The sequence below is a fragment of the Stegodyphus dumicola genome, chromosome 4, assembly GCF_044657685.1.
Source record: "Stegodyphus dumicola isolate Sdum_Otavi_A_Nest chromosome 4, ASM4465768v1".
NCBI classification, from domain to species: Eukaryota; Metazoa; Arthropoda; class Arachnida; order Araneae; family Eresidae; genus Stegodyphus; species Stegodyphus dumicola.
In genome coordinates this window covers 41,722,132-41,743,021 of record NC_140771.1, presented here as the reverse complement: position 1 = coordinate 41,743,021, position 20,890 = coordinate 41,722,132, and the positions used below count along the sequence as shown (strand labels likewise).

Sequence of the window (20,890 nt, the reverse complement as noted above, 5' to 3'; positions counted from 1 at the left end):
TCATTAATGACATATTAAGAAAATATAATCAAGATGACTTAAACACAATTATTTCAAATTATATTTAATAATAAGCTCACCCCTAAATCACAAGCTATGTTTTAAATGCATGAAGATACATTATTTAATGCACTAATTGCCTTATTGGAAAATATTCTGAATTAGCATTAAATTTTAAATATTTCAGGTACTTGCATGTTATTGCAATCACCTTAGTAGAAGTTGTGAAATTTTCAGAATATGCTAAACTTTGGCAGCCATGCACATAACCATTCTTCGGGCAATCATGCTTATAATAATCTTTCAGTCAATAAAGCTAATTTTCACACATGCTCTTTTTGTTGTATTCCAAGTTCCAACAATTTTTATAAACAAATTGAGATATTTTTCCATTATGAGCTTGTGAAATCTGCCACCAATGAAAAAAACTGCATTAAAATTTCTGCAGTAAATACAGAATTTTGCCACAAAATTTCCCAGATTATTTCTCACTGATTTTCTAAAGGAAACAATGCAAAGATGCATTTAGTAGATAGTCGTTGTTGCAAAGACTCTGCAATTCTCTGATGCTTTTTAAGTGAAAACAGATCCTTGTGTACTTAAGGAAAAGAATAGCATACAAAAATTTCAGAAAGTTTTGCAGAAGAATGCAAGTATTTTATTTTTTTTTTCAAATATATCACATGATCTTTATTTAAATTTGTATTTTGAATTGCTAACATATGTTTTCTTTTCATATATAGATAATGTTTCCAACTTATTAATAAATATTGATAGTTTGGAAATCTTTTTTAAAAATGTAGCAAAAACCACCAACTCGCAATCCAATGACTAAGTTTTACCTTTTCATCTGTAAAAAATTTGCCAAATTGTGCCAAGGTGGATGTATTAATATGTAAATACTGTAATTCAAAATACATATATATGACAACACAGTAAATGATTTACATATACAGTAAATGATTTACATTAGTATACCCTCCTCTTAAAAGAGCAACCTTTACATTTCATGTCATACAACATACAAACTGATTTTTTTTTTTTTTTAAGAATATATTAAAATGAAGTTTCATATACCTTTACCCACTGTGGAAAAGTAATAACTCCCCATGTTACATCTCTAATTCTGATATTTCCCAGAAACAAATTGGACAGCCATTTTTGGCAGCAAGGATGAGATAAAAATGTACGGTTTTTTGCATTAGCTGCAATATCAACAGCTGTTTTATATGACCACTCTGAACTTTCTTCACTTAAAACATCATAAGCTCGACAAGAAGACTCTTGATAACTTGCATCAAGTACTCCAGCAGCCATTTCTGAAAATTCTCTGAAAAAAATATATAAATGTTTTAAAATTATGCATATTTTGAAAATGTAACACTAACATAACCATATTTGCTATTCTACAACACTAAAAAATTATGAGATTTTTCTAAGAAATTAGGATATTTTTCTCAACGACAAAAGGTTTTAAATGACAAAATACATTTTTAATAATGAATTAACTTTAAGTAGTTACTAATTAATATCTGGAAGTTCAGTTACTAATTCTTAAATGTAAACAGCATATTCTGCATCAATAAAGTTTTGGCTCTATTTCCACAGGGGGAAAAAAAAAAACAACAACATTTTTTTCGATAGATTGTCCTTGTTAGTTCAACCCTGAAGGACTATTAATTTTGTTTTGGCATTTTGCATTGAAAAATTTAAATGTTGTATCACTTTTCTAATCGTTGCCATTATATATTATCTCACTGTCTCATATTTAAAGAAATTAAATAATGAAGAATCTGAATAAATGTATGTATGCTTCTCACACTGTGATAAAATTATGGTACCTAGAGCAATCAAAATTTGAATAACGTACTCTTTCATAGATTATGGGCATGTGGAAGCGCTAATTTGAATTTAAAATTTGTTTTATTATCGATTTCAGATTTTGTAACACTTCAATGAATTTTTGATTAAAAAACTAAAAGATTTCAAAGCAAGCAATGGCCACACTGTACAAAAAAACATTTTTATCTCCAGTGCGCGAGACTTTGTATCAGAAATTCTAGAGATATGCTCATATTAAAATTAATTTGCGATACTGCTGCTGAACTGAATTTTATAGCTTGAGTGCATAGAACATGATATTTAATAAATAAAGGTAACACACAAAATGTTTAAAAAATGCCCCTTTGGACGTAATTTAAAATCTGAAACCTTTAAGATTTTTTTTTGGGTGTGTGTTTGAGAATACTGGCCCTTTCATCGTGCAAAATCGAAAAATTACAATGATAAACGGTACACATCACAAATGTACTACATTTCCATGAGGAAAAGCAATAGAAAGAAACTCATCCATGCATGATTTTTGAAAAATACACGAGTATGTTACCTTTTTTGCAGATACAGTATAAAGTCCAAAATTCGGGCGAGCATTATCTGGAATGATCTAAAATACAGATCTCAAAACGACTAAACAACGTTTTGGATGTAGGCTTTATGCATGCACATTTGATTCCCCCCTCCGACCATAATAAAACTTCTGGAGAGTCTCGATTCTTAATTTCAGTTCGAAGCTAAATAAAATACTTTGTTATTGAAGAAACAATCATTTTAGCATAAATTTGTACAATCAGTAATTTGGTTCTGTTGCTGTGTATCTGCTTGGCAAACATCTCGAACCAAAACATTACACATGCATACATCGTTGATCTGACGCCAACCTGGCGAATCATTATTTATTTATTTATTACATTGCTTGGCAAGCATCTCAAACTGAAACATTTCACATAGATACATCATTGATCTGATGCCAACTTGAGGAATCATTATTTATTATACCTTTCATCGCTGCATGTTTATCAATACATAACAACTTGAGTAATGACTCATGTAGCAATGCCTAAACAATTTTTTTATGTTAGTAATTGAATAATAAAGGAGTATGGTAACTTTTTATGTTGACGTTACACTTGGCGATGATTACACATTTAACCCATTGTCGGTTTTCACTATAACGGCGAAAACAGACCAAAATGTCTCACAAAAGTTTTCACTTTTGTCCTCAAAACGGGCTTGCCTCCAAGACTCAGGGTGTCTCAAAATGGTTTTTGCCTCCAGCAAAAACATTTCTCCCCCCTATTAGTTTTCCATCTGTTAAGTATTCAAGATGAGAGAGTTGTAAAACTGAAGCGTATTCAAAGCTTAGATCCTCCTAATTTTCCTCTTGGGTTATTTGGGGCAGGGATGAACCATAAAGCCTTCAATTTGTATTCTGTAAAAACATTACCCCGTATCCCTGACTTATTCTATGACTGAGGTGTTTTTATGAAGCAAAAATTAAGGATTAGAGTTTCTACGACGTTTCAGCAAGATAGCCTTTCCTATTAATCTAGATATTACAATATAAAGCAATAAATGTTTCTATGGAACCCTACAATAATATTTAATTTTCATGTTATGCTTATTATAACCACATTTATGAATACAGAAGTCTATTATACAATTATAGTTCTATTAAATATTTAAAATTAATTTCTGTAGAGATTTTTGTGGAAATTAAACTATATATTTATAAATGTTTCCTGCCAACTGATTGGGTGTGTAAAGTATTATTAAGTTGGGTCAGAAATAAAATAAAGGCACTTATTTCTGTTACAACTAAAATTATTATACTTATTACTATTGTTCTATTTAATTTATCAAGTAATATAAACATATCCCATTTCTTTCGCTATTAGTATTTGTATCCTCAAAATTTTTGTTATAAGAATGAAACACTTTTTACCAAGTTGGATGTCAATTACGTCAAGTTATGTGCATTTTTGTTTTATTTATTGGTTATTAATAACAATGCTTCATCTTAAAATCGTTCAGTCTTTGATTCATGTCTAATTACTTCAAAAGAAATGCACAATAATTTCATTCAGGTTGAATAATTGTTAAAAATTTCACAAATGTCAAATTTATCAATACTACCTTTAAATTTTTAAGTTCTAAATTAGAACTGTGTTTTAACTTTCACAAGGATTGCTGAGGTATTTGTCTATGAAAATTTAGTGAATTATCACAATTTTAATTCATAAACTTAAAATTTTAACTAAAAATTTAATATTCTATAATGTTATAATTATTCAGTTTAAAGCAAGCTTTTTTGTTACAAAATAAAATGTTATATTATTAACAACTTTTAATTAGCAAGCAATCTTTTAATTAGCAATGCCATCGTGTAAATATTTCAGTGTCAGTTGCTGTATAAATTTGAAGGAAATGATCAAAACATTTGAATGAAATGATTTTCGAGTTTCTTTCCCTGCTACTATAAGTGAATATACAACTTTAATGTACATTATAAACAATATTTCTGTTTGAAAAATTAGTGACAGTAAACTAGAAACTAGAGACTATGTTTTAATGTTACATGCAAACTTCTTTCCATCACATCCACGAAATATTAAATTTTGAACGTTCCAGAGAAAGTTAACATGGAAACATTCTGCACTTATAATAGAGAGAAGCTTATTGTCCGCGTCAAGTTTCAGTTCACGGATATGAAAACTCTCCAACATGTAAATAAATAGTTGAAAAAATACAAATTCACGTAGATTTCATGTAAAGTAACATCGATTGATCGATGCATATTTTTTTACATTGAAGAGGGAAAAAAAAAAGAAAACTGCAGTTTTTAACACCATTAGGAGTCATACATTAAAAAAAAAAAAGATATTCTTCTGTCTAGTAGAAAAGGTTATGCTATTAGAATATGAGAGAATAGATGAGGGTTATTTGCATAAGGTGAGGAATGCTTTCGTGAAGGACTTTCGTAGGAAAACTGACTCGTATTCGCATTCCACAGGTGGAAAACCACAGAAACAAATCATGCACTCAACATTTTTGCCTGGGATCGAATACCGGTTGAACTACCAGTATTTGGCAGCCACAGGTAGAACCTTTATACTTACAAAGAGCCTTTCACTTAAGAACTATTTATCACCTCTTTCCTTCCCCAATGTTAGGTTTTTGTCGTTATTAGGGGACGTTGTTTGATTTCAATGAATAAAGGCAAAGCAGACAAAGCCTCTCAACCTGAAAGATAAAATGCCTTCAGGTAGGATTTATAGGAAACTGGTTCACGTTTGTTTCATGCATCTGAATTTTGTTTATGTTTCTTTCATTTAGCTCAAAACATACGATTACTCTCTATTTTAAGAAAAGAATGTTTTGGGGGAGTACTTTATAAGGGTAAATTACTTGTATTAATGTTACACGTGGAGGGAAAATCAGGAAAAGATCCGTACAGTTAGCTCCTTCATCAGTATTCGGAGCCAGGTTTAACTACTGTGGTTCAATGACACTGTTCTAATGTTCACTTGTGTTCTAATGGGCCTCATGAGCTTTGCATTTTTGTTGATCAGGCTAATTTATGTCAAAATCGCACGAAATTTACCAAAATTAAAAAAATTGCTTAAAAAATTAAATTTTTGCTTTTCTGATGAAATATTCCAGTAATTTTGATTTATCAGAAATTTCGAAATGTGCCAGGTTTCTGGAGTATATGTACATGTGAGCATAAAACATTTAAATTTAGTCATCTTAAACATAAATCAGATAGCATACCTTTTATAATACATTGAGTAATCTTCAGTGCTATGTAATTAATTCCCTAAATATGAAAGTATGTGAAACTTAAATTAGAAATTATATTAAATCATTCCACAGAAATATGCTATGCCAGTATTAGTCTAGAAAGGATCAATTATGCGTAGATATTGTAGTAGAAATGTCAAGTAACAATTTGTTAGCAGTATAGATATCATTAATTTAAAGGAGATAATTACGCTATGTGTGCCTTTTGTTCTAGCATAGTTTTGCTCCCGTTACTTTATATATATATATATAATTTAAAGTTAAGTAGTAAGAACAAATGAAAAAGACCTACGTGGTCAAAATTTTGCACACTGTGCTGCAAAATTAAGGAAATTAGAAGACAAATTTTAGTCTGCACGTTAAAAAGTTACCAAAAACTGTGGCTCCGTGAAAACTTCAACATAAGCATATTTAGTTGCTATGAAATGTGTGAAAGAGGAGAAAAATACAACATTTGAATATTTACAAATAAAATTAATAAAAAGTAAGCTATATGCTAAACGAATTAAGTAATTTTTAACACAGTAAAAAAATGAACGAGGTAAAAACAAAAATAGTAAGCTATGTGCTAAACGAATAAAGTAGATTTAAAACACAGTAAAATACTAATCAATTGATCGAGGTAAAAATAAATATTAAAAATTAAGAAGCGGTAAATGGTTAATTAGCCCAATTCGAAGTTCATTTTGGCTCGTCAAGGGAAATTTTTAAAATGAATTTCGAACTAAGCTAACTCCATCACGTGTTTCGCCGAAACAGACAATTGAAACTTTGCGTGACAAATTTTTTTAATGAATTAAATAAACTTTGTCAAAAACCTTAGTCTCAATTCTCTGTTCCAATTTTCCGACGCGTCCGCTAAAATAAGCAGACGCAACGGGCTGCATTGCAATAGCTCTCTTAAATGACAAGCTTGAAAATTCTTTCATTAAAAGTCAAACATTACTTAGAATGAATGGTAAAACCCAAGCTTTAAAATACTCCTAATTCCTGATAATGTTCCTGGATGCAGTACTGAAGCCCTCCTAACATTGCATCCAAATGAAAAGGTTTTATTCCTTCCACCAAACACCACTTTCTTAATCCGACCAATAGATCAGAGAATCAAACAAAACATTCAAGATCTATTATTCTTGCATCTCTGAAAATAAAAGTACTAGATGAAAAAAAAAAAAAAAAAAAAAACAACACACTTATGGCATTCTGGAAGCAATTCAACACAACACACTGCACAGAAATTATTCAACTAGCATGGGAACAAGTGAATTTATCAACAATGAATGCCTGTTAGCATCAGCTTTCGCTAGATGTTATTGACAATATTATAGGAGTTCTATCGATTGAAAATGAAGACAAGAAAATCGTACAAACTGCAAAAGCAAAAGGTGGTGAAGGATTTTCAGATATGGAAGGCGGAGGGAAAAAAAAATTGTCAAAAATGATGATCGCATAAAGATAAACGAAGAATTGAACAATCTTATAATATCAGGCAGCAGTAAAAGCAGAGATAGTGAGGAAGATTAAGAACCTTTAAATAAAAGAAAGGCCCATCAGTGGCCAAGCAGTAAATGTCTCTGAATACTAGTAGTTTAGTCCAAGGTCCAAATCCTGCAAACGGGCTGGCTGCATGGCCATTTTCGTAATTTTCCCCATGTGCAATGTGTTAATACGAGCTAGTTTTCCTTAGAAAAGTCCTCCACGAAGATATTCATCTCTTCCATGTAGTGCTTTAGGGTGGAACATGTAAATAATATTAAGTACAATAAATTAAATGATCTGATAAAAAAGGGCACAAGAACTGTATGACTTATTAATGAAGATTAACCCAAATATGGAAAGCAGAGGACAATTTATTGAGAGGTACTGAAAAAGTCTGCACTCCTTACTATGAAACATTTAAAGAATTGCATCAAATATTCTTCCAAGCAAAAATCACCAGCTATTTAAAAAAAATAATTTATCATGTATCTGCTCATTAAGTAGTACTGTTAACTGACTTAAATTTCTTGAAATATGATTTCTTCCATCTTTGTTGTTATTCCAACAAAAGAAAAGTATGAGCAACATTTCATTTCAATACATCATCCATCAATGTATTATCAGAAGCCAGCCTATGATATCTTAGCCAACAAGTGCTTGAAAATGACATGCATGAATTTCACATAGTCAGAAGAAAAATCGCTTTTACTACTCATCAACTCTTTTTTGAGTATTATATTTTCCATTTCTAAACTTTCAAATGGGGAAAAAGTTCTAAAAAGGACTTTGCACTCTACTAATTTTTGCAGAAACTTGAAGGAAAAAAAAAAAAAAAAAAAAAAAAAAAAATTTCATGTGCCTGTGTGTATCTATGTTGTTTTTGATCTTAGACACAGTGCTTATAAAGTTTTAACTTGCAACTGTCTTTCATTGTAAATATATTTCAGCTGCTAGTACTGTTTCCAATCTAAAAACTAAAATTTATATTTTACCATAAAGAGCTAGTAAAAAAAAACTTTCAAAAATTGACAATAATTAAAATGTTAAATGGATAATAATGTAGCAAGTACCTAAAGGATTTTACTGAAAATTTTCAAATAAAGACAAGAAAACGACAGAGCTTGCTTTATAAAATACTGCACATGATAATGATGCTGTAGCACTAGTAGCAAGACTAAAACTATTCTACAGGAGGGGTATTCTACAGCTATCAAAATTCTATACTACTTTAGAATCACTGAAGCTCAAGAAGTCAAGAAATTATTTTGCAGAAAATTTACAGCATAAAAACCTTCTTTATTTAACATGTTTAATCATAAGAAATCAATAATAATATACTTCAGTCTTTCACTCTGTGTGGGAACTGAAATTTGCTACATAAAAAATAAATAAATAAATGTTTAGTGTGTTTTTAGAAATGTCACTTGCAGTAAAAATTCACACAAAATATATTTAGTTAAAAACTTTTGAAAACTCTCAACAAAGTAGCAATAGAATAACTTATTAGTTTTTAATTTGCATTCTAAATTATTTATTTTTATCAATTTTGTGGCAGTTAAACCAAGAATATTTATAATTATAAAAGACTTGTTCTATAAGTGGGATACAGTTTGTAAATTGCAAACAATTATGGATACTTTTTAATTCCAAAATTCTCTCTTTACATTTTCAGTAAGAAAGTTTGCTATAAACACAGATTAAAAAAGTCTTAGTTTTCAAATTTATATTTATATTACGCTATTTAAAATTATAGTTTAATAGATCTAAGCTATTTTTACTTGAAGAAAATTCAACCTTATGCTTATAATGGTTTCGCAAAAAGGCCATTGTTAATCTAAGATTGAATGCTGTACAACTTCAATTTCAAACTGGTATACTTCTCTTCCTTGTGCTAAATTACATTATACATTGTAATACATAAGCTAACATGTTAACGAAATTCTTAAGATATATAGGTTTTACACATCAAAGAGTTGCACCAAGAAAGCATATAGCATGTCATCAGTTTATTTCTTAATTTTGTAATAAAATTTGTAATTTAATAGTCATTCCTTTTCTTCATATTTTGTGCAAAAATTATTTTGTAAAGTGGATAAATATTCACATAATATTTTACATTTTTTTGGAGAATGATCTTCTCATCTTTCAGATGAGAAATTTCATGAAGAAACTACTTCATATTCACAAATACTGAACAGTTTGTAAACTCATTTTAAAGAAAAACAAGAAAATTCTAAAGGGCTATCAGACTTCACAAGCAAAGGCAAAATTCTTACAGAGAGGGAACATATTTCAGCAGTTTTGATAGGGATTTTGAGTGCAGAAATTGTAAAGCTTTCGGCACTGAGATGCTGTCCTATTTTACAGCAAAAAATGATTTTGCATCACAAATCTAGCATGATTTAAGAATTTACTTGGATTATGGATTAAGAATAGATATTTTCCTTCAACCCACTATTTTTTTTTTAATTTTACAAAAATGTTAAAATGACAAAATTGTTTGTTATTCTAGTGTTCTTATCCCAAAATTATTTTTTTTAATGACAACATGTTTATGATTACATTCATTGGGGAAAATGCTTGACACATTTTGGTACTCACAGATTATCTGCATCCGCATGAGTTGTACTCATCGCTGACTTTGTTAACTGATGAAAAACATTTTGTTTGACTATTTTACAGCTAATAGGGGCAGTTCTATTTACAAATGATAATAAAAATTCAGTATTAAATATATTAAAACTTATATGTGATACAGATTTACATGGGTTATTTATTGCCACTTACAAATATGATTATATATCACGTTATGCTCGAAAATATGCCAAAAACAGGCAAATCTATTGAAAGTTGAAACTGAGGATGCAGATAACCAGAAATTACTGGTATTAATAGCCATTTTCAAATAAAATAATAATAAATCATTTATTGTGAAAAAATTTATTTAATAAAAAAGTATTTATTTTTATCAAAAATCTGAACTAAAATAAAGTACAACCTTTGATTTAATAAAAATAATGTATACATAAATTTAGATTTACCTGCTAAGGGATTGTAACTCTTGCCGTAGGTTCGAATCTGTCACATAACCTTCCAAATGTTCATAAATCATAGATACAATCAAAGCAATGTGAATTGGTTGTTCAGAATGGCGCCACAGTATCTTAGCCAGTTTGGAACGGTTTGTGAAGACAGCCCACAGAATTAATATACTCAAAGATTTACGCTCAGCTGAGGAGGGATCACTGGTATACATACCCATTGCATTGACAGACATTTCCTGGGTGTTGACAAAATTGTGAATGCCGGTGCACATCTCTATCAAGAGGTTTATATCCGAGTCGATAAAATTTTTACAGTACTTTGAAGTCTGTAAAAAAAAAAAAAAAAAAAAAGTTATAAAATGACAAGAAATCAATAAATATTGCACTAAAAAATAATCACATGCTACTAAATAGGCAGCATAAAATTAAAAAATACTGGTATTCATTTGCACCCCCAGCATGCATGTGACAGTGACCGCACCATGCACATGTGTACCACAAATGTTTGAATGCATGTAGATTTATTTATTTTAAATCTAATCATAATTTTGCTGAACAGTTAAACACTGGCTGTAGAGATGTAAATATTGACCACATAGTATAATGTATGCATAAGTATAAAGACAGTTTATGAAAATGATTTATTCATAATGAATTATTTTAATGACAGTTTTTTGAAAGAAATATGATTATCTACATAAAAGATATTGACAGCATTTCATAAGAATTAATCTGTTGCCTCTCACAAAGCTTCCCTAATGTGAATTTTCTCAAGCTAAAGAGATGCATATTACCTTAATAATTTTATAAAGTTTAACCTTACGTAATTGAAAAATATATTTTTTACATACTTTTTTTTCCAAATCCCCCATAAAACTTTTATTTCTTGTAAAATATATCTTTTTATTAGCATTTTAAAAAAAATTACTCATGAGCCATAAAAATTACCAAACAAAAGTTTTCCATCAAATCACAAAGAATTGGATGTGAATAATCAGAAAGTACCAAAATAGCATTTAACATAATGTTTCTGTTTAAGAATAAATGTGATACCACATGAATTAAATCAAATAAGAATCTAAATGTGGATGGCCAGTGCCTCTTTGGCATTTATTGCCCCATTTTGCATTACGTCACAAGTAATCAAAAAGGCTGAGCATGACATCCAGTGTCCAGATCAACAAAATGATACAAACGATTTACTGTAAAATGTTCATATTCAGCTAATTGCAAATCAGAAGACTTATATCCACTCCAGCAGTTGGAAAATATTATAGTTCCATCTGTGACATTTTCCCTTATTGCAGCTATTAAAATTTGCATGGATCAATCAAGAACAGCAACAAGAAACATTTTCTAGTTTCAAAACACAATCTACCCAAAACCCACTGTGGTGAAAGAATGTAATGCATGTTATGTTTTTATGAATAAGCTGACATCAGTTTAATAATTTTGTTACATCTACTGACTTTAATCTTAAGATGAGAACATACTGACACGTATCTCATGCTTGTAATTATTTCAATAAACCATTGTGTTCTGATTCATTTGAAGCAGTAGTTCACAAAATCAGTAGATATTAACTCTTGACACCATAAGTAAATAAACTATATGGCAGTAACAAATGGAGTATGGGTTTTAGAGAACTGCATTCGTGTCCAGATAGCATTTCCTTCACAGCATGAGTAAAGAGGCATAGATAGCCAAGTTGATTCTGAATCACATTTTAATTTCATGAAATGAGGTATTTATTTGAACACAGTCTTTCTTTGTGAAGGAAGACTGTATTCAAATAAAGATCCTTTTTGTTTAAGATAAAAATATGGTTATACTTTTTTTTTGAAGAAACAGAATAACCATACTTTCATCGCTTGGCAAACCCAAAATTATGAAATCCCTTGCAATTAAAAAAAATGAAATGAGCTGGATGAAAAACATGACTACTTGACAGATGTCTACAGAAACTACCATGAGGAAAGTACCAAAATGAAAACTAGTGATATTCTATGCCAAAGAAACATGTCAGAATAAAAAAAGAACCAAGTGGTACAGGTTTAATGGAAAAGTCCTAAATAAGCTTCCTCTAAACAATGAGCTATAAAGATGAGGAGGGAAAGACTTATCTGCTTGAAAAAAACAATGCATAAGAAAACCTAGATTAAAAATAAAAAATATTAGTTTTTTTTATTATGCAAGATTAAACTTTATGAATCTTTCTCATTTAAGAAGTCACATTTTATGCTTTTCACAAGCTGTATGAAAGGCAACAGAGTAATTCTCATAAAATGCTTCCATACAGACAATCTTCTCATTTCTTTCATAAAAATTTTATTAAATCTTTCAATATCATAAATAAATCATTTTCATTAACTGACTTTATAATTATTGTAAGAAATTTTATGTGGAAATATATTTTAATCGCCAAAGAGGGCATAAATCTTTCATGATGTATATATATTTCTTGTTCTTGGATCTGGCATCCGCCAGTTGAATGTGTGTTAGACATGAATAAACTTGGGAGTTTAGAAAACTGATTCGTAGTGTTCATGTATCTTGATGTTATGTGCGATTCGAGTTAGTGTTTTTTGAACTAAGATATCTTGCGATTCTTGACAGTTAATATAATATTTTATATTTTTGGCGCCCAACGTGGGGCACGAACAATTTTTTATTTAGAATGCGGTGTTTTTCGTCTTACTGAAAAATTATTCCTTTGCACTGAACGTTGCGGGATTACGTGTGAATGTGTTTCACCAGGAAAGCGAGTTACCAAATTTGGATTATACCATTTGAAGCCTGCACCAGGTAAGAGAATAAAAATTACTTTTGTTGTTATTATGGCAGACGATATTATTAAATTGAAATCTGCTAGAAAAGTCCTGAGGCAAGCTATTTCTAGAATAATAAATGTTGTAGAACCTGAAATTAAAAAAGACATTTTGGATAAGAATATGGTAGAAGAAAATGTGTTTTTACTTACTTCTAAACAGACTGTGTTAAAAGAAATTAATGAAAAAATATTGGATTGTTTTAAAGGGGATGAGTCTGAAATTGAGAAAGAATGTAATACTGTGTTAGAGTATGATGAAAAAACAAGTTTATGTATTTTTAGGGCTAAAAAGAAACTTAATTTAAATTCTCAGATAGTGAGCATTGAAAGTGAATCGCCTGGTAACCATACTGCTGCTGTGAAGGTCGAAAACAAAACTAACATTCGATTAACTAAAATTTCAATTCCTAAATATTATGGTGATCCTAGTTTATTTTTGGAATTTTATAATTCCTTTGAAAATGCTATTGGTAATAATAATGAGTTAACAAAGGTCGAGAAGTTTACCTATCTTAAATCCTTACTCGCAGGACCTGCTTTAAGCGCAGTATCTGGGTTTGCACTATCTAATGAAAATTATGACGCTTCTATAAGTTTAATTGAAGAAAAATTTGGACGAACAGATTTGGTAATATCTTCGCACATGAATAAACTCTTGAATCTTGAACCGGTTAGAAGTTCGTCCAATGTGAAAGCACTAAGAACACTATACGATTCTTGTGAAATCAATATAAGAAGCTTAAATTCATTGGGTATTGTGTCGGAAGCTTACGGAACCCTTTTAGGACCTGTTATTTTAAAACTTTTACCAGACGATATGAATCTGCAGTTTAATAGAAAAAGAAACTCTAAACAGCAATATAGCCTAAAAGAACTTCTCGAATTCATTAGATTGGAAGTTCAGAGTCGGGAAGCTTCTAATTTAATAATAAACTCAAAGAAAAGAGACACAAATTACGGTGTTAAACAGAATAAAAATAATTACTTAAAAGGGGCAAGTGTTCCTACTGCATCGCGTAAGCTACAGTGACTAAGCCGTATTCTTTCTATTGTAATCAAAATACACATGATGTAGGAAAATGTGAGAAAACTAATGAGCATTTCAGATGTTAAACAGAAAGTAGTTACAGTATCAGATTCTAAGCAGAATGTAGTTGCATTCCTGTCGTTTAACTCTGAGACTGTTTCTGAAACTGCTGATAAAGGTGTATATTTACAAACTTGCACTGTTAACGCTTCAAATACAGATAATACTAGAAGCCAAATAGTAAAAATCTTAATTGATGGTGGATCACGGAGGTCACTTATTAGATCTGATTTGGCTAAAGAACTAAAATTAAGGACTTTAAGGAAAGAAAGGTTATATATTTATTCATTTGGGTATAGCCAAGGTAAACTAATAGAATATAATGTTGTTCAAATTACCCTGAAAAGGATGCATTTCCCTAATGACTCAATCACTATTGAAGCTCTTGTTACAGATACAATTTCTGGAGCGATCATAAAAATTCCATCCAAAAACATTTTAGAAATATTACAATCAGAAAATCTAAAATTAGCCGATAATGGTGAAGCAGCTGAAATAAAAATATTGTTAGGATCTGATTCATGTTGGAAAGTGCAAACAGGCGAAAAGAAAAGAGTAACTAATAAATTATTTGCGGTGCCTTCTATATTTAGTTGGTCCTTAGTTGGATCTTTAGAAGGTGATCAGTCTAGTGCCTGTATTTTTACAACTAGTGCTTCTCATTGCTTGAAGGAAGATAATAATTCAGCTAATGACTGTTTGCGAAGGTTTTGGAGTCTAGACCATTTGGGTTTAGAGGAGAATGAGAATCCTGACGATAAATCAGTCATTGAGAAATTTGAAAAAGAATTGCATTTTACTAATGGTAGATATGTAGCTCGTTTGTTATGGAAATCACATCATGCAAACATTTTTCTAATGAAATTAATAGTTTGAAGTCGGGACAGTTGATTTCAAAAAGCTCAAACATTAATGAACTAAATTCTTTTCTAAACGAGGAAAGAGTTTTGTTAGTAGGAGGAAGACTACAAAAATCAACTTTAAGTTTTCATGAAAAGCATCCTTTAATTATTCCTTCAAAAACTCGTTTTACCGATCTTCTAGTAAGTGATGCACATGAACGAGTTCTTCATACAGGTGTAGCTAGTACACTCATGTTCCTCCGTGAAAAGTACTGGATAATTAGATCCAGACAAAATGTGAAAAATGTGTAAACCACAAAAAGAAATATATTAAAGGTGACTGCTACTATTTTTGATCCAGTAGGTTTCTTGGCGCCATTTGTATTACGTGCAAAATTGATAATGCAAAACCTTTGGCAGTTAAGTTTAGAATTTGATGATGAAATTCGAACTGAATGTAAGCAGTTGTGGTCCGAGTGGAGCGGTGAAATTGAAAACTTAAAGAAATTTGAAATTTCTCAAAAATATTTCCCCGGCAAATTGAATCAAGATAAGGATATCGAACTTCATTTATTTTGTGATGCATCTATTAAAGCGTATGGTTCAGTTGCATATTTTAGGTCAGTTGAAGGACAGATAGCATTCATTATGGCAAAATCTAGAATTGCGCCAATAAAACAAAAACTCACACTTCCAAGGTTAGAGTTTGCTAGGAGCATTAACATCAGCAAGACTTGCTAAACATTTAAAAGAGCTGTTTTCAATTCATGAAGAAAATATTTATCTGTGGACTGACAGTATGATAGTGGTTCACTGGATTCATAGTGCACCTGAACGATGGAAAATGTTTGTAAAAAATCGAGTATCTGAAATACAATCATTAACTTGCCCAAATAACTGGAGACATTGTAATGGGAAGTCCAATCTAGCGGACATTTTATCTCGAAGATGTTCAGCCGAATATTTGTTGTCTTCAAGATTATGGCAGTCTGGGCCAGACTGGTTAGTTGAATGAGTGAGTGCTTGGCCTAGTAAATTTATTGTGACAACGGAGTTTTCTGATGCTGAATTAGAGCGCAAAAAATGTATAAATGATATGACAATACTACCGTCTATTGCAGAAAAATCTAATTCTCTGTTGAATCTTGAAATTATAGTAAATTAATTAGAGCTATTAGAGTAACTGCATGGATATTGAGGTTTATTCACAATCTGAAAAATAAAACTGACAAGAAACCCGGACCCTTGATAGCAGAAGAACTTTTTGCCGCAGAATTATATTTGATAAAAGAAGTTCAATATGAACATTTTTCGAATGAAATTAATAGTTTAAAGTCGGGACAGTTGATTTCAAAAAGCTCAAACATTTATGAACTAAATTCTTTTCTAAACGAGGAAAGAGTTTTGTTAGTAGGAGGAAGACTACAAAAATCAACTTTAAGTTTTCATGAAAAGCATCCTTTAATTATTCCTTCAAAAACTCGTTTTACCGATCTTCTAGTAAGTGATGCACATGAACGAGTTCTTCATACAGGTGTAGCTAGTACACTCATGTTCCTCCATGAAAAGTACTGGATAATTAGATCCAGACAAAATGTGAAACATGTTATAAGAAACTATGTACTGTGTCAGCGTTATAACTCGCAACCGATGCGACAAGTCATAGCACCATTACCTCTATCTAAATTTAGAGTGCTAAGCGTATTAATATTGTATGATAGTATATTCCTTACTGAAATTGTGATCGTAATGCTACTAATGTTGCATCTATTTTATTTAATTGCTATTTAAAGTACTGTATATTTAATATTTAAAGAAATGTATATATTAGAAAATTTTAAGGTTGTAGAAATGTATAAGTGTATTTAAAAATTTTAATTTAATTCTGAAAAAAAAAAAAAAAAAAAAAAAAAAAAAAAAAAAGACAGGTTTTTTGTAATAATTCTAGTATTTTAGTTGAATTATGATAATCTTGATTTTGAAATCATTTGTTTAATATTATCTTGAGTTATATAAATTCTTGATTTAAATCCTGATGCTTGAACAGGAATGTTATAACAATAATTCTTGATGAAATTTACTTGATATTCTTGAAACATATGGTAAGTTTTACATGTTCTTGATATTTCTGTGACATTTCTTTATTACAAAACTTGAATTTGTATTGAAATGCATAATGATTCTTGAAAATAATTCTTGAAATGTTCATGTAACACTGATATCTTGATTGTTCTGAACTACAGTTCAGCCGGGCCCAGTGTGTAAGAAATTTTATGTGGAAATATATTTTAATTGCCAAAGAGGGCGTAAATCTTTCATGATGTATATATACTTCTTGTTCTTGGATCTGGCATCCGCCAGTTGAATGTGTGTTAGACATGAATAAACTTGGGAGTGATTCGTAGTGTTCATGTATCTTGATGTTACGTGTGATTTGAATTAGTGTTTTTTGAACTAAGATATCTTGCGATTCTTGACAGTTAATATAATATTTTATAATTATATAAGGGGTACTGAAATGTAAAAGTATGAAACGTCGTAACAACCAAACCGGCTAAAATTTGAATACGTCGCTTTGGCATAATGTAGTAAGACATCTAAGGATGCGAATGTAGTGTCTGACAAGGTTTTGCACATGTGCAAGCACCCGCACAAGGAGTGAAGCAGCAGTTGTGTGTTTCATCCAATTGATGAGGCAGTGCATGTGATGACATCTTGGAACTCACTTTGCAAAATTCGACAACTGAAGAGCAGTGAGATGTTATCAGATTTCTGACTGTAGAAGGGGTTAAACTGGCTGATATTCATTGCCAGATGATGGTCATACATGGAGGAGACTATATGTCCGACAAGTCAGTGAAAAAGTAGAGGGCCAGTTTTTTTGAAGGCTTGGAGTATATGAGCAATGACTCGAGACTAGCCCAGGTAAAAATGGTAATCATGGCCAAACTCATTGATAAGGTGAATGACTTGGTGAGAAGTGAACATCTCAAAGGGAAGTGCTTCAACTCGGACGATGAGCTAATGGACTCAGTAAAGGACTAGCTCCTGTAACAGCTACAGGAATTCTGGGAAAAGGGAATCCTTTGGCTCATGAAACAGTGGGATAGTTAGACTCAGGCCTTTAGTGATTACTTGTGAATAAAGACTTTAGTATATCTATAGCGTCATTTCATATCTTTTCATTTGAATACTCCTAATACACTCATTATAAACTAAAATCAGTTATTAACTGATATTGATACATGTATGTATATATATATATATATATATATATCATAGGTGACCAACTTCTGTATATACACAATTCAACTTTTTTTTTTTTTTTTAAATGAGCGTATCTGATCTGTCAATACTCCATATTAAACATATTCAAACTTAAATCTTGTATCCTAATAGCTGACAATAAAGGAACGGGTAATAAACTAACAATATTTTATTAACATTGATTAATTAAAAGCAGTCGCAAAAGAAAAAGCTACTGAAAGAACATTAATGCTACTGATCATACTAGTTATTATCTTGCATTTCCTTCCAGTTCTATGCTTAAATCAGTCTTGATGTAAATTCTGTAAGAAACACTAAATAACTAAGCCCCACTACTTAAATTTGCACATTTTTTATTTTGCTCTTCAAGAAAACTTTTTATTTCAGTTAACAAATTTCATAATCATTGCAGAAATCTACTTCAGTACTTTTACGTTATCTGCCCAGCGCTCCTACATGATCACCAATTGTTGGTAACTACTTTTTTACCAACCATACATGTGTAAAAGAGCAGCCATTTTTTAAAAAATGACATTACATTGAAAATTACACAAAACAACAGTGAATTAACAAAATTAAAAATGTGAGAAACATCCATAATGATACACACAAAATTTCACAAAACAGTAACAAATTTAAAATGCAACAAAAAGCTACAATAAAAACTTTTTTTTTTTTCTTGGTCCATGTGTCCAGCAACCAGTTTTAACTTAAAAAAAAAAAAAAAAAAAAAAAAAACCTAGAAAATTAAATATTTTTTTGGTGCTGCAGAGCAAGGCACTGCTCTCCATATATAGATATATAGAGCAACCTGTTTCAACTTCTTCCCCCCAAAAAGCACAGAAAGTTACAGAAATTTCAGCATCGCACAAACTTAGCACTGCTCTCCACGCACACATCGACCTGTTTTAACTTACAAAAACACAAAAGAATTGCTTTTATACGGGGGGGGGGGGAAATTGACTTTCTTGTTTTTCCCATACTAGATATGCATGCATCATGCAGATAATTGCATTTGGAGACAATAAAAAGAGTAACAATAATAAAACTTACAGATGTATACAGTCAAAAGTCGTTAATCCGGACACACGTAATGCGGAATGATCTATAATCCAGACTTCAAAACTACAAACTTTCTGCGCATGCGTCAATGCGTAGGCGTTCATGCATGTGCATAATACTTTTACGCATGTGCATATGCATGTGTGCATGCGCATAATACGTTTACGCATGCACATGTAATGTATGACAGATGGTATAAGCCAAGATAAAATTATCTAATTATCTACTTCAGTTAATGTTGCAGATTGCGTTGTTCCTTAATCTTCTAATTGGATCCGACTTATTATTTTTTGCAGACTGTTAGACCAATTTTATAAAAGTAAGCTTGAACTTTCGATTATGTCAAAAAGAATTTCCGATTCTGGAACTGCCAAAGGATCTACAAAGCGAAAGCATGTTTTGATGTCCATCAAACAAAAAGTGAAATTGTTGCAAAAAATGTATAAACGCATATCCTTTGTTCCTCTAACCATTCCGAAATCTGTTTATCAATTTCTAGCTGCTCTGCGGGGGAGGGGGGCGTCGCGGTGCGCAATGAATTGGAAGTTGATCTGTCACCACTATCCTTATCTTCAGGGCAGATGTTTTTATTTTATTTGGCTTTTAACTCCTTACTAAATGTAGTATTTCATCTCGATGTACTCCGTCTTTGATATGATTTAAATCAAATTCCTCGTCATTATAATTCGCTTCCGATAGTGAAAAAAGTGACACATACGTTATTGAAAACGAAAAAATTTTGATTGACAAATTGGTCGGTATTCTCGACACAGCAATTATAGGACTTGAACAGCGGAACTTTTTAACTGAACAAGAAATTATGTCTGTTTATAGAATTAAAGAGAAAGTATTATCACATAAAACGAAGCAACTTAAAAGAAATGTTTAATAAAATAAACAAATATTAAGCTTTTTTTTTTTTTTTTTTAATTTTGATACCCTTTAGATCATAATTGTTCTTTATTTCATAAATTATGGTTTCATATTTTTAATTTTATAATTTCTGCATGCCATCTTACCAGATTTAAACTGATGACCTATAATACGGAATCGCCGAAGTCACGACGAGTCCGGATTAAAGACTTTTGACTGTATTTATTTAAATCAGTAAATAAATAACAGCAATAAAACAAACAGCTGTCATAAATGGCCTTTGGCTATTCTCATACCAATTTCCTCTTTGCACTTGAACACTTTGCTGAAAACTTTGTGTTCAAGTGCAAAGAGGAAATTGGTGGTAGGTTAAAAAAACAAAAACTTGGAAATTTGCCCTAATTTTGACAAAGAGTTATAAATCCATTTATGTGGCCAGTTGTTGCTCCTGCTCCATTTGTTGTTATTGAAACGAATTTAAAAGGTAACAGTTATAATTCATGTAGAATTTTTTTAATAGAATTAAAAAAATGTTATCTACATCTCTAGTCCTTTCTTTCAAAGGAATCATCCCAACAATTTTTCTTTAGATGTGTGTTTTAAAGATGCAAAAATCATACAAATAAGAATAAGCAATTGTGATGTGTCACTTATATCTGTCAATTCATTAAATTTTAGGAAAAACAAGAACATCTATTAAAGTCTATGTACAACTATTTTCTAGCATTTTCATTCATTTTGTCAATCCGCCACCTCATAGCATTTC

The 20,890-nt window shown here is 30.7% G+C and overlaps 1 protein-coding gene across 5 annotated transcripts in view; it reads right to left on the bottom strand.

Moving 5' to 3' along the window:
• Window positions 1–20,890, bottom strand: part of LOC118181920 (transient receptor potential cation channel subfamily M member-like 2) — a 248,503-nt gene that overhangs the window by 72,535 nt on the left and 155,078 nt on the right. For all 5 annotated transcript variants that reach the window (XM_085814764.1, XM_085814766.1, XM_085814765.1 and 2 more), the window contains 2 exons: window positions 10,161–10,489; window positions 1,078–1,330 (listed from right to left, as the gene is read on the bottom strand). In XM_085814764.1, coding sequence (XP_085670890.1) covers window positions 1,078–1,330; window positions 10,161–10,489 — 582 coding nt within the window. The remainder of the gene's footprint in view (window positions 1–1,077; window positions 1,331–10,160; window positions 10,490–20,890) is intronic.